At 42.2% G+C, this 15312-nt stretch overlaps 1 protein-coding gene across 1 annotated transcript; it reads right to left on the reverse strand.

The window, feature by feature from the left end:
- Nucleotides 1-315: 315 nt before the first annotated feature.
- DDX53 (DEAD-box helicase 53) lies at nucleotides 316-14131 on the reverse strand. The gene is made up of 3 exons (XM_062183152.1): nucleotides 13959-14131; nucleotides 12064-13778; nucleotides 316-476 (listed from the first exon to the last, which is right to left on the reverse strand). Exons 1-3 carry the CDS (start codon nucleotides 14129-14131, stop codon nucleotides 316-318), a joined length of 2049 nt encoding a protein of 682 aa, XP_062039136.1.
- Nucleotides 14132-15312: the final 1181 nt, after the last annotated feature.

A 15312-nucleotide genomic window follows, 5' to 3' on the forward strand; every position in this document is an offset into this window, starting at 1 on the left:
CACAGAGAGAGAGAGAGAGAGAGAGAGAGAGAGAGAGAGAGATTGTCTTTCCATCTGCTGATTCACTCCCCAAATGGCCACAACAGCCAGGGTTGGGCTGAACTGAAGCCAGGAGCCAGGAGCTTCTTCCAGGTCTCCCATGTGGGTTCAGGGGCCCAAGCACTTGGGCTGTCTTCTGCTTTCCCAGGCACTTTAGCAGGATGCTGGATCAGAAATGGAGCAGCTGAGACTTAAACTGGTGCCCATATGGGATGCCAACAAAGCAGGTGGTGGCTTTACCTATTAAGCCTTGATGCCAGATCCCATGGTGGAATCTTACGTTGCACAGAAATAGCCGGGCCCTAGTGTCATGCTGCACTCAGTTATTGACTGAGGCTTCCTGTAAGAGCTTGGCTTTAGCTCAGATGCTGTCATTGACTGTATTTGGAGGCTGTATGTTAGCCTTGCTCCTTGTCGCTGAGCATCAAGCTCTTTCTCTGCAACACAGTTACGTTATCCAGGGTCTAGGTATTACCACATTTCCATCTAGTCATACTTAGAATACTGCTAATCTTCTGGTTTATTCTCTTATTGTCTGAAAATGACTGTCAAGGCTAATGTGTTTGCATAACCGCATACAAAGGCAGGAAGAAGAGCTTATCCTCACCCACCTCGGTAAGAGAGGGAGAGCATCCTCTTTTGGCCAGATTGTGTTACATGCCTTAGTTACAGGGTCAGCTAGGAAAAGGAATTGTTGTTTTTTGCAACCTCTGAAATGGGAAGTGGTTTTTACTGGCAAATAGGAAGAGATACAGGAGGGAAGTGGTGAGAGTTACTGTTAGGTAGCTAAACCACCCAAGTCTGCCGCCCTAAGTATTGCTGCAATGGCACTTGATGATTTTATTCTCCAAAATTCAGCTATTAATGGTTATGAATTGGTTACTGAGTTTGTTGTTTATTTCTCTGGCACATTCTTTTGCTTGTCTTACAGTGCCCAAATATTCCCGATCTTTGACCCAGGTAGGAGAATGAAGGCTTTCCTGCAGTCTTTCCTGAGCTCATTTCTTATTTTTCTTTTATTGTTGTCATGAATCACAGTTTAGTAATTGCCTGAGTGAACAGATTTGCAACCAAGCCATTTGGACTAATCTTTTAAAAGGACTTGTGAAAAATCTGATTACTCAGCCACTTTCTCTAGTGCTAAAAGCCACAGACACTTATGGCCCTGGGAGAAAGTAGGAAAAATATTACATGGTGTGAGACACACCTGTATGGGTACTTTGGTACAAACTGAATACTCATATGCTTTCCTAACAATGCCTTTCTTATCTCTCCTACATTTCTTTATACACTATCTTGCTATGTTACCGAATCTGTACTTTTTTAATTTAATTTTTATTTTTGACAGGCAGAGTGGACAGTGAGAGAGAGAGAGAGAGAAAGGTCTTCCTCTGCCGTTGGTTCACCTTCCAATGGCCGCCGCGGCCTGTGCACTGCGCTGATCCGAAGGCAGGAGCCAGGTGCTTATCCTGGTCTCCCATGGGGTGCAGGGCCCAAGGACCTGGGCCATCCTCCACTGCACTCCCGGGCCACAGCAGAGAGCTGGCCTGGAAGAGGGGCAACCGGGATAGAATCGGGCGCCCCAACTGGGACTAGAACCTGGTGTGCCGGCGCCGCTAGGCAGAGGATTAGCCTGTTGATGCACGGCGCCGGCCGAATCTCTACTTTCTATACTCTGTGCTAGTAAACTTTGCCCTTTACCTGCTTTTCGAACTTGAGAAACCTACATGACTTCTCTGAGCATCAGTCTAATAATCTGTAAAATGAGATACAAATGTGTCTTCATATTAGTGGTATGTGTAAAAAGCACAAACATACACTATTTCTTAGTATTATTAGATAGAAGATAAAATGTAGGCCAACAGATGTCCCCAAACAAAACACAAAACAGAGACAGAACAGCTTTTCCTCAACGAAAATAAAATAATTCACTTATTTTCACTCATTTAGCTATTTATGGTGCTCCTACTGTGTTCCATGCATTGTTTTTAGTATTTAGTGTGCATTGGTTAAAAAGAATCAAGATTCCTATTAACATATTTTAGTGCAAGCAAGAAAAAAAGTTCAGTTTCTTTAAAGATTTATTTATTTATTTGAAAGTCAAAGTTACACAGTGGGAAAAGGAGGGGCAGAGAGAGGCAGAGAAAGAGAGAGAGAGAGAGAGAGAAGAGAGAAGAGAGAGAGATGTCTTCCATCTGCTGATTCACTCTCCAATTGGCCAGAATGGCCCGAGCTGTGCTGATCCAAAGCCCGTAGCATCTTCTGGGTCTCCCACGTGGATATAGGGGCCCAAGGACTTGGGCCATCTTCTATTGCTTTTCCAGGCTGTAGCAGAGAGTTGGATCGGAAGTGGAGCAGCCAGGACTTGAACCGGCACCCTTGTGGGAAGCTGGTACTGCAGGCAGCGGCTTAATCCACTGTACCACAACAGTGGCCCCAAAAAGGTTCAGTTTTGAATACCCTCAAATACAGTGCCTGTTGAAGTACTCACTTCAGTTATTTGATTATTCATTATTTTAAGCAATCATTCCAAGATTATATTTAACATTAATTTTATTATAAAATTAATATGGCTGCATAGAAATTATAGAAAATAAAGATTACAACCACCCATAATTGCATAAGGTAGGACACCATGACTGTCATTAGTGTGTGTGTGTGTGTGTGTATCTGTGAATATCCATTCCATTTGTTGTTGTGTATATTGATATAGGAACCAATGTGATATTTAGAAAACACCTTGGATTATTTTACAAACTATTTCCCTCATATTCTTAAATTTTGTAAGAACATAATTTCTACTATTGCAAGACAGGAATGAATATGCTATAACTTATCTAACTAGTACCCTATTATTGGACTTTGAATTTTAAAAAATTTTAATTAACATTGTGATTAATATGCTTGTATGTACATATTGGTATGTATATATGATTATCAATTGAGAATGAATGTCAGTATGTGAATTTTTTTTTAACTTTTATTTAATGAATATAAATTTCCAGTGTACAGCTTATGGATTACAATGGCTTCCCCCCCCATAACTTCCCTCCCACCCGCAACCCTCCCCTCTCCCGCTCCCTCTCTCCTTCCATTCGCATCAAGATTCATTTTCAATTCTCTTTATATACAGAAGATCAATTTAGTATAAAGATTTCAACAGTTTGCACCCACATAGAAACACAAAGTGAAACATACTGTTTGAGTACTAGTTATAGCATTAAATCACAATGTACAGCACATTAAGGACAGAGATCCCGCATGAGGAGCAAGTGCACAGTGGCTCCTGTTGTTGACACAACAAATTGACACTCTAGTTTATGGCGCCAGTAATCACCCTAGGCTGTCGTCATGAGTTGCCAAGGCTATGGAAGCCTTCCAAGTTCCCCGACTCTGATCATATTTAGACAAGGTCATAAAAGACAGGGTGAGGATAGTAACCAATGATCCTAAGAGTGGCATTTACCAGGTCTGAACAATTATACAGCATTAAGTGGGGAAGAGGACCATCAGTACACACAGGTTGGGAGTAGAGCCACTGGTGGTAGAGCAGAGGTTATGATTACAAAGGAATGAGGCCCAAGTGCACTAGACAGGGCCTAGAACAAAGGACAGAGTCATTATTAGAGGAGCTAAGAACGGTGCTGTCTAAGCTACAATTAAGTTTTCTGATTGAGAGGCAAATAGAACCTGATAGAAGGGGCTTGATAATAATCTGGTGGGCTTTAGGCCTTGTAAGTTAAGAGGTCCAGACCTATCTATCTCTTCACATGGGGTATATCCTAAGGGAGGTGTGAACCTCCTAGGGGAAGGCACTCTGTTGAGTGTATGTGAATTTTTAGAACCTATTCATAATTAATCTTATGGAAAATGAGGGACTTACTTATCCGTATCTAGTGTATTTTTTTCTTTGGGAAACAATATAATGGCCATCAGGCACAAAGTCAGCAAAGAGACAGTTACTCTAAAAGTGGTAGTGCTCAAAATGTAACCCAAATGAGAATTGCCTAGAAGACTTGTATGCACAAGAAATTTTGAGCCTTACTCTCAGGATTTCTGGTTTCACAGATCTTGGAGGAGACATGCAACAAATCTTGAGGTGTTGCTTTTGTGTCTTGAAAAATATTTATTTATTTGAAAGGCATATTGACAGAGAAAGAAAGACAGAGCTTCCATCTATGGTTCATTCCCCCAAATTGCTGCAACACCCAGGTCAGGGCCAAGCTGAAGTCAGGAGCCCATAATTCCATCTGGATCTCCCACTGGTGGCAGGGAACCAAGTACTTGAATCATCCTCTGCTGTTTCCTAGGCATATCAGCAGGAAACTGGATCAGAAGCAGAGTAGCCAAGACTTGAACTTGAAGCCCAACATGGGATGTAGGTGTCCTAAGTGGTAGCCTTACCCTGGTATACCACTATTCCCACTGTAAAATTTCCTTTTTTAAGTGATTTGAAATTCTACTTTTTAAACTTTTTAAAGGATTTATGTATTTATTTATTTGTTTGAAAGGCAGAGTGACAGGGAGGGAGGGAGAGACAGACACCTTCCATTTGCTGGTTTATCCCCCAAATGCCCACAGTAGCCAGGGTTGGCCCAGCTGAAGCTAGGAGTCAAGAATTCCATCCAAGTCTCCCAAGTGGGTGACAAAGTCTCAGGTATTTGGGCTGTTATCCACAGCTTGCTTTCTTTTCCTCCCTCCCTCCCTCCCTCCCTCCCTCCTTCCTTCCTTCCTCCCTCCTTCCCTCCCTCCCTCCCTCCCTCCTTCCCTCCTTTTCTTTTTTCTTTTCTTTTTCCTTTTTCTCTTTTCTTTTTTAAAGGTTTATTTATTTGGCAGAGTTACGGAGAGGTAGAGGGAGGGAGGGAGGGAGGGAAAGAGAGAGAGGGGGAGGGAGGGGTCTTTCATCCGCTGGCTCACTCCCCAGATGGCCGCCACAGCTAGAGATGTGCCGATCCGAAGCCAGGAGCCAGGAGCTGCTTCTGGGTCTCCCATGCGGGTGCAGGGGCCCAAGGACTTGGGACATCTTCTATGGCTTTCCCAGGCCATAGCAGAGAGCTGGATTGGAAGTGGGATGCCGACACTGCAGGCAGTGGCTTTACCCGCTATGTGTCAGCTCTGGCCCCTCACAGCTTTCTACAGTACATTAGGGAGCTAGATCCAAAGTAAAGTAGCCAGGACTTGAACCAGTGGTCTGATACAGGTGTTTCAAGGACCACATTAACCTTCTATGCCACAACTCCAACTCTAAAATTCTGCCTTTATTGCATCTAGATTCTTAGGCACATTTAGCTCTGGGCAATTTTGCCTCATGGTTTTTCAGTCAAGCTGGATAAAACTTTTTTTAAAAAAATATTTCTTTGAAAGGTGGAGAGAGGGGAAGGAGAGGGAGACAGATCTGCCATCCAAATACCCAAATGCCTGTGATGGCCAGGGCTGTGCTGGGACAAAATTTGCGAGCTTGGAACGCAATCTGGGTCTCCCATATGTGTTGCAGTGGATTCGTTGCTGGGAAGAGGAGCATGGTGGGGGCAAGTGGCTGGAGTCACCACACAGACCCCAGGAGTCATGTGAAAGCAGGCCTGAGGCAAGCAGCCTGAAAACTTGTTTATTTCAGTTGCTACAAGAGCTTATATAGCCAAGGCAGCCAATCTGGTCAAGGGGCAGTCTATGCCCTAACTAATCACACCCTGTTGCCATGCAGTTTCCGAAACCATCCAATCACAGCCTGTTGCCAGGCAGACTCTGTTGCCAGTGGCCATCTTGGCATGGCCTTATTCCACCACAATATGGGTGGCAGGGTCCCAGTTACTTGAGCCATCTCTGCTGCCTCCCCGGGTCTGCGTTAGCAGGAAGCTGGGACCCAAGTTCTGATGTGGGATGCAGGCATCTAAACCAGTAGGCCAAATGCCCACCCTATCAACTGTTTTGATGGATTTTTATATTATATTTAAGTATCTGACAATGCAATTTCTCATAAATTATTTGAGTTTTTCAACTATTATACTTTTTTTAAACTTTTATTTAATGAATATAAATTTCTGAAGTACAGCTTATGGATTACAATGGCTTTTTCTCCCCCATAACTTCCCTCCCCCCTGCAACCCTCCCCTCTCCCATTCCCTCTCCCCTTCCATTCACATCAAGATTCATTTTCAATTATCTTTATATTAGAAGATCAATTTAGCATATATTAAGTAAAGATTTCAACAGTTTGCACCCACACAGAAACACAAAGTGTAAAATACTGTTTGAGTACTAGTTATAGCATTGAATCACAATGTACAGCACATTTAGGACAGAGATCCCACATGAGGAGTAAGTGCATAGTGACTCCTGTTGTTGACTTAACAAATTGACACTCTTATTTATGGCATCAGTAATCACCCTAGGCTCTTGTCATGAGTTGCCAAGGCTATGGAGGCCTTTTGAGTTTGCCGACTTCGATATTATTTAGACAAGGTCATAGTCAAAGTGGAAGTTCTCTCCTCCTTTCAGAGAAAGTTACCTCCTTCTTTGATGGCTCGTTCTTTCTGCTCGGATCTTACTCGCAGAGATCTTTCATTTAGGTTTTTGTTTTGTTTTGTTTTGTTTTTTTTTGCCAGAGTGTCTTGGCTTTCCATGCCTAAAATACTCTCATGGGCTCTTCAGCCGGATCTCAACTATTATACTATAAGTGTAAACATTATTGTTAGAGAACATGAACTGTAGAAGTGTTTGAAATAGGCCGGCGCCGCGGCTCACTAGGCTAATCCTCCGCCTTGCGGCGCCGGCACACCGGGTTCTAGTCCCGGTCGGGGCACCGGTCCTGTCCCGGTTGCCCCTCTTCCAGGCCAGCTCTCTGCTGTGGCCAGGGAGTGCAGTGGAGGATGGCCCAAGTCCTTGGGCCCTGCACCCCATGGGAGACCAGGAGAAGCACCTGGCTCCTGCCATCGGATCAGCGCGGTGCGCCGGCCGCAGCGCGCTACTGCGGCGGCCATTGGAGGGTGAACCAACGGCAAAAGGAAGACCTTTCTCTCTGTCTCTCTCTCACTGTCCACTCTGCCTGTCAAAAAAAAAAAAAAAAAAAGTAAAAAAAAAATCTAAAAAAAAAAAAAAAAGAAGAAAAAAAAGAAAAAAAGAAAAAAAAAAAAAAGAAGTGTTTGAAATAAAGGAGAGCAAGCAGGAGAGTGGGGAAGGTGTGATCCCCTTGGCTGGACCCAGGATGATGACTATCATTAGGTTCAGCTGACGAAAGAAGAGGCATTCCAAATGTGGGAAATGGGCTGTGCAGCTTCCAGAACATATAGTGGGTAATGGGAGAGGCAGGGTAGAAGGGATGTAACATTGTGGAATGTCAACTACATGTCAGTCACCGTGCTAAGAATCTCACAGAAACTGCTCTGGGGTCAGCTATACCCTCATCTTCTGCTGCTTTGTTAGTGCAGTCTCAATGCCTTGCTTTTAATCTGTTCCAATTTATACGTAGAACTGCTGAAAGACAATTCACTCACATAAAAACAGTACTGATCAGTGTTTAAACCACAGTTTCTTGGCCTCAATATAATTTGGGTTGAAAAATCTGTTGTTGTAGGATTACATGCATTACAGGATTTTGTCTCTGAGCTCCACCTTCCGGAGGACAGTAGCAATCCTGCCTCCTGGTGGGGACAACAAAAACTGGCTCTAAAGGTTGCCAAAGATCCCTTTGGGGCAAAATCAACTCCAGTTGAAAAATACATATTGCATCACTAGCTTGAAAGTTGGTGGAATGTTTTGCAGTGCACAACAAATAAGTATCCTTTTTCTTTCCCTCTCTGAAGTCCTCCCATGGTTTCAGGTTTCTCTGAAATAAGTTAGTTTTTTTTTTTTTTTTCCTTAATCTATTGCAGAATTTCCTGACTGTGGTACTATTGACATTTTGGGAAAGATAATTCTTGTGGTTTCTTTTTTTTTTTTTTAATTTTTTGACAGGCAGAGTGGACAGTGAGAGTGAGAGAGAGAGAGAGAGAGAGAGAGAGAAAGGTCTTCCTTTTTGCCGTTGGTTCACCCTCCAATGGCCGCCGCAGTAGGTGCGCTGCTGCCGGCGCACCGCACTGATCCGTTGGCAGGAGCCAGGTGCTTCTCCTGGTCTCCCATGGGGTTCAGGGCCCAAGCACTTGGGCCATCCTCCACTGCACTCCCTGGCCACAGCAGAGAGCTGGCCTGGAAGAGGAGCAACCGGGACAGGATCGGTGCCCTGAACGGGACTAGAACCCAGTGTGCCGGCGCCGCAAGGCGGAGGATTAGCCTAGTGAGCCGCGGCGCCGGCTGTGGTTTCTTTTTTAAGATTGATTTTATTTTATTTGAGAGAGGTAGAGAGAGAGAGAGAGAATCTGCCAAGTTTTGATTCACTCCCCAGATGGCCACAATGGCTGTGGCCAGGCCAGGCCAAAGCTAGGAGCTTCTTCCTGGTCTCCCACGTGAATGCAGGGGCTCAAACACTTGGGCCATCTTCTGCTGATTTTCCCAGGCAATTAACAAAGAGCTGCATTGGAAATGAAGAAGCCAGGACATGAACCAGTGTCCATATGGGATGCCAGCAATGCAGGTTGTGGCTTTACCTGCTATGCCACAATGTTGCTTTCTGTTTGTTGTTTTGTGTGGGACTGTCCTATGCATTGTGGGATGTTTTGTGATACTGCTAGACTCTATCCAGGAGATAACACTACCACCACTGGCCCCCACCCCATTATGACAAATACATCTCCAAATGTTGAAAAATTCGATCATGATGGATAACCACGGATGCAGATTATACCAAAGTAGGAAACTTGTAGGGTTTTATTCAGTACAATCCATGAAATGTAACATCATAGCCTATTTTTTTTTCCTTTGAATTCTCTTCTTGGTTACTATGGATTTAGTTTTAGTTCTTTTGCTCCACTTGGCACATGCTCTCAGAGGAATTCACTGTCTCACAACCATTGTTCTAGACCAGGTAATTCTTCAGTGTGGGAGGCTGTCCTGCAGATTGTAGGACTTTTAGCAACCTCTACCCACTAGATGCCACTAGCACCTCACCCCCCAACCCAAAGTTGTAGCAACCCATACTATCTCCAAATACCGTCAAATGTCTTAGGGAGCAAATCACCACTAGTTGAGAACTGTGGTTCCATCTCACTTACCTTTCTCCATATGCTGGCTCTTCTTTTCAGTCTATGAATACTGCTGTGTTTTTCTTACTCATAGACACTGAGTGATCGATTTTGTTGTTACTTAGATATGACTGAGGAACCTCACTAACTCCTCATTTAATTTTTGCGTTTTTCTAATAAATGTAGCATTGCCCCTAAGAGCAATTCTGGCAAATAACATACTCTAAGGCTTAAAACCTCAAATATGTATACATACAGTATTTACCTCTTTTTCCCTTAATTGCTTCCTTTTTTAAAAAAACTTGGACACTCATTTTTTGTTTCATTATTTTTTAAAAGATTTATTTATTTGAAAGGCAGAGTTAGAGAGACAGAGGCACAGATTATCTATCTATCTATCTATCTATCTATCTATCTATCTATCTATCTATATCTTCCACGCGCTGGTTCACTCCCCAAATGGCTGGAGCTGGGTTGATCCAAAGCCAGGAGCCAGGAGCTTCCTCCAGGTCTCCCACGTGGACACAGGGGCCCAAGGACTTGTACCATCTTCTGCTGCTTTTCCAGGCACATTATCAGGGAGCTGGATTGGAAATGGGGCAGCAACTATATGAGATACTAGCTCCACAGGTGGCAGCTTTACCTGCTATGCCATAGCACTGGCCCCTAGTTTGTTCGTTTCTTGAAGACACAGTTGAGGCCGGCACCACGACTCACTAGGCTAATCCTCCACCTGCGGCGCTGGCACACCAGGTTCTAGTCCCAGTCGGGGCGCCAGATTCTGTCCCGGTTGCCCCTCTTCCAGGCCAGCTCTCTGCTGTGGCCTGGGAGTGCAGTGGAGGATGGCCCAGGTCCTTGGGCCCTGCACCCATGGGAGACCAGGAGAAGCACCTGGCTCCTACCTTCGGATCAGTGCGGTGCGCCGGCTGCAGTGGCCATTGGAGGGGAACCAACGGCAAAGGAAGACTTTTCTCTCTGTCTCTCTCTCTCACTGTCCACTTTGCCTGTCAAAAAAAAAAAAAAAAAAAGACACAGTTGAGGCATGCCAGGGAAAAATATTGTTGCATTATTTTTGTCTTTATTTTTCCTGAGACATTAAAACTTAATTATTTCTAATGTTTTCATGAACACTGATTTTTTTTTTTTTCAAGATCTATCGGTATGTTTTTTTCCCTAAAGAAACTTTTTATTTAAGGAATACAAACTTCATGCATTTCATAAGTACAACTTTAGGAATATAGTGATTCTTCCCACTGTACCTGCCCTCCCACCCTCACTCCCACCCCACTTCCTCCTCCCTCTCATTCCCAGTCCCATTCTCCACTAAGATCCATTTTCCATTAAATTTATACAGAAAAGATCAACTCTATACTAAGTAAGGAGTTCAACAATTGGCATGAAAATAAAACAGTTGGCATGAAAATAAAATAAAATTTTAGAGTTTATATAGCATCACTGTGAGGATTTAATTTTTCAGTTGTAAAATGCATATTACTTCTGAATAAAGCATAGAGATAGAATCAGATAGAATTAGAATTTTACTGAAATTGGTTCCTGTGACCAAAAAATTTAATTCAATGAATTCTTAATGTTTTCCTTTTTAGTAATTTTTCTTTCACATTCATTTTTCCTTCATGTGAGTATCTTTTCAACACTAATTGAATTAAAAAATGAAAGAAAAAGCAAATAATTAAAATCTTCCAATTGCATTACAAGAATGAATTAAAATGTAGAATATATTATTCTGGTCATTAAAAGAGGTTTCTTGTTGAATTTGTTGTACCAAGATAGAATTTCCCTAGATCAGACAATAAAATGTTAATATATGATGGGGATAAACAATTTTAGTTTTAATACCATAGAATTTTAGAGGTTAAGGAAACACTCAAATTATTTATTAAAGCCGTGTAATATACCATTTTATGCATCAGAAAATTGAGGCCTAAGGAAAGCAAAATTTGAACTAATGATTAATGATAGAATTCCTATAAGGATCTTATTCCTAATGAGTCACACACTCTGCTCTGTTGGTTACCTATGTGTGATAAAATAAAATTATGTAAATCTTCTAGAAGATTTAGCCCTTATTTTCTAATGAAGTGAACAAAATAGGGACAAGTAGAGACATATTTTAGGGATTGTTTTGGAACCAACCAATAGGGAGAGGGGATATTTTGACTGGGATGAGCTCCGTGAAAGCTATTCTTGGGGTTGGCGCCATGGCTCAGTGGATTAAGCTGCAGCCTGCAGTGCTGGTATCCCATATAGGTGCTGGCTCGAGTCCCAGTGACTCCACTTGTGATTCATCTCCCGCTAGTGCACCTGGGAAAGCAATGGAGAATGGCCCCAGTACCTGGGCCCATGCACCCCTGTAGGAGACCCAGAAGAAGCTCCTGGCTCCTGGTTTCAGACTGGTACAACCCTGGCCATTGCAGCCATTTGGGGAGCAATCCAGTGGATGGAAGATTGCTCTGTCTCTCCTCCTCTGTCTCTGTAACTCTACCTTTCAAATAAATAAATAAACCTTAAAAAAGAAAGCTATATTTCAATTAAGTACAACTATTTTAAATTAAGAAAAACACCATTATTATTTTCTACCAAGTCTTTTAGAGAAGACAGATGGACATGGCAAGTTATAAAATAAACTAGATTTTAACCAACATATAACATTTAAATTCTCACCATATAGACTATCACGTTCTCATTTTAAATTTTTTATTGAAGAACATGCACAACATTGAAAGCCAAGCAGCATTATCTAAGAACACATTGCATCTTCAAACTGCTAATATGTTTCCTCTTGAACACTTTAAGCAATGCCTTGAATCTTCTAATAATCTTTTAAGTTTCTGTAAATATTAATAAAAGTTCTTATATTTTCCTTGAAACATTTTGAAGTTTTTTTCTGTGCTGCTTTTCTTATGGAAGTTGCATCCTTCTGCCATTTTTACAAGATCTTCAGGGACATTTTGATCTGCTCGTTCCAAAATTTTAATCAGTTCATCAGCAATCTTTGCATCATTTGGAGTAACAAGGGTAATCGATGTTCCAACCTTTCCCGCTCTTCCAGTACGTCCTATCCTGTGTACATATTCTTCAATATTTCGTGGGAAGTCATAGTTGTAGACATGTGTGATGTCATTAACATCAAGACCCCGGGATGCTAAATCAGTTGCAATGAGTATCTTCACCTTTCCGGTTCTGAAGTCTTCTAAAGCTTGCTCTCGATCACTTTGTTCTCTATTACCATGCAGTGACTGTATGGGTATGCCTTGGATGCCCAAATCGCTTGATAAGTCATCAGCAGTAATTTTTCGGCTGACAAACACGATGACTTTGTCTCTGGGTGTCATGTTCTCTAGGAATTCTTGTACAAGAGCACGTTTTTCTTCTTCTGTAGTCACAATTATATTTTGCTGCACTGTACTTACAGCAACCAGATCTAGAGTACCAACGTAAACCATCATAGGCTCTTTGAGGTACGAGTGTGCAAGTCGGCGGATGGCATCCGGCCAAGTTGCACTTGTCATAACAGTCTGCCGGTCTGGGCGCACATCTAATAAAATCTTCATTATTTGATGTTCAAAGCCCAGATCCAGCATTTTATCTGCCTCATCCAAGACCAAATAGGTTATGCTTCTTAGGTTGACATGGTTATTCAGTTGTAGATCATTCAATCTTCCAGGAGTTGCAATAATGATATCTACACCTTTGGCGATGTCTTCTATTTGTCCCCTTCTATTTCCACCACCATATATACAACTACTTTTAAAACCTTTATACGAGTACTTAGAACATTCACTTTCTACTTGAAGAGCTAGTTCTCTAGTGGGTGTAAGGACTAGCATGCCAGGTCCATTCCTTTCTTCTCTAGATGTTGGTTGAGAATCAAGATGAATAAACCCAGGCATTAAGTAGGAGAGTGTTTTACCAGTTCCAGTTTGGGCTACCCCTATAAGATCTATCCCTTGTAGAATAACTGGCCACGCCTGTGACTGAATTGGCGTTGGCTTTTGAAAACTTGCCTTTTTTATGTTTTTCATAAGCTCAGGATACTGCGCGAATGCATCCTCAAATGTACGAGTTGGATTGGGAATTGGGCGCTTTTCACCATCTTTCAAATCTTCACAGGTTATGTTAAAATTTTCCTTTCGCCATTCATCTACTTGTATTTTAGACATTGAGCTTGTAGCTTCTGATTCTATATAAAAGTTTTTCTTAATTGGTGGTAAATCTGCCCACTTCCGTTTTTCCCACTCTACAAATTGCATACGAATTTGATCCCAATCTAACAATGGCCGAGCTTCTCGAGCGGTGTGGCCTGAACTTGAGCTGCTTGTAACAGAGGATTGGGATGTGGCAGGACCAACACTGGATTCTGAGCTGTACCTTTCTTGTCTTCTAACCACAGCGTCTATATCTGCTTTGGCCTTTTCTTTCATGTCACTACTGCCAAAAATTTTTATTTCTGAGTCAAAGTCCCCCTTTACAATTTTTATTTTAGTGTTTGTCACGCGTTGTAGATCTTTTAATTTTGATCCACCACGACCCACGATGGCACCAACCACATTGTTCTTCAATTTAAAGCAGAGGGGTGGTTCATAGGAGCCTGAGGCCCCCAAATGACTAGCGGGGCCCCTCCAGCTGCTGCCACCACTGCCACCGTCTCTGGCCCTGCCCTGGCCTCTGCCAACCCCGCCATTTTGGCGGGCCCCAAGATCTCCTGAATAAGGCTGTGCCCTCTTCTGCTCTGGGGCCCACGGCATATTAGAGTAGTGGTGGTACCGGCGCTGGCCTTTGGCCTACATACGGTTAGAAGAAAGCATGTCTGCGGACAGCACACCAGTTGAGAAGTCAGGTTTGTGGCCTCTTTGTCCGCAGGCTCCGTAGCAACAGACAGCAGTTACAGAGGGCACAGGGGGAGGGCCTTGCCAGTTTGACCAATCACAAAGCCGGGACCAAGTGATGTAAGCAGGCATTGATGATGTAGTATTTAAAGAGATACTCATGCATTTGGTTCCACATGTGGTTTGTGAGGCTTTCTCAGACTTTATTTTCATAATCTTGCCACTTTTGAGAAGTAATGATCAAACTTTTTGCAGAATGTTCTTCAAATTGAGTATGCATGATGTAATTTATTATGATTAGACTAGGACATTGAATTTATGGGGGGAAAAAATCACATAGTGTCCTCCTCATCACATTATATTGAGGAGGTGGTGCCTGATAACAACATGGCCCATCACTGGTAATATTAGCATCAGTTACGTGGTTAAGTAGTGTTACTCAGGTTTTAGCCACTGGGAAATTATTTCTCCCTCTGTGTATTCTATTTTTCACAAGTGAGCCCCTAAATCCAGATAACCCTCAAAGGCCCTGTTCCTTTTTAAATGTAATTCTTATTAACATTTTGTACAACTAGTAACACTGCTGTAATACAATTTGGAAAACACTGCTCTGGGTAAATACAGATTATTTAACCAATGTGGTTTTTTTTTTTCCCATTTGGCTCAACTAGATGTATTTCAAACAAATCATATCCAAATTCCTCTGTACTTCATAGATTATACTAGGAGTTTTTAAAGCATTCCCAGTGTCTTCTAATTCATTAATTATTCAAAAATGAAATTTGTTTAGTGAAATGTGATTTTTTTACATGATGAAGAGTGTGTTTCTATGTCTAGATTTTTTTTGCTTTTATCTTTACTTTGAATAAAGCATGATGTTAGCAAACAATGGAATATTAGAAATGTTGGAAGTATTGAAGGTCATACTGTTCTTTCCTATAGAGACAATGAAATTGATGTATTAAAATAGGTCTGGACTCTGCTAGGGCTGCTCAAATCATGGAGAGTGTAACTCTGAAACCATTTCTTGACTTGTGGACAAGGAGTGTTCTTCAGATACCATGAAGTGACTTGCTTCTACTTCTGCGGTTTATGTGGGTGATAAGAAAGAGCAGCAGAGTTCATGAAAGTGAAATGAAGGAAGGCTGTACTATTGGTAGAGGGTTAGTTGTAAAGTCTGAGTACAAAGCAGTACACTGTAACATGGGACCCATTATGATGGCGAGTTACTAGGTTGAAAGTAAACTATCCAAAGATTTACATGGTTATTGCAGGTACTGAGAGGAAATGTCCCTTTAGAGTTATTTATGACT

The sequence above is a fragment of the Lepus europaeus genome, chromosome X (genome assembly GCF_033115175.1).
Source record: "Lepus europaeus isolate LE1 chromosome X, mLepTim1.pri, whole genome shotgun sequence".
NCBI lineage: Eukaryota > Metazoa > Chordata > Mammalia > Lagomorpha > Leporidae > Lepus > Lepus europaeus.

Excerpts from the sequence above, each read along its gene's own strand:
- DDX53 (XM_062183152.1), bottom strand. The coding sequence starts at position 14,131 with ATGCCTGCTTACATCACTTGGTCCCGGCTTTGTGATTGGTCAAACTGG. Across the intron at positions 13,779-13,958 it reads ATGCTTTCTTCTAACCGTAT|TCATTTGGGGGCCTCAGGCT; the intron begins GTAGGCCAAAGG and ends GGGCCCCGCTAG. Across the intron at positions 477-12,063 it reads CAACTTCCATAAGAAAAGCA|AGAAAGAGCTTGATGCTCAG; the intron begins GCACAGAAAAAA and ends ACTGTGTTGCAG.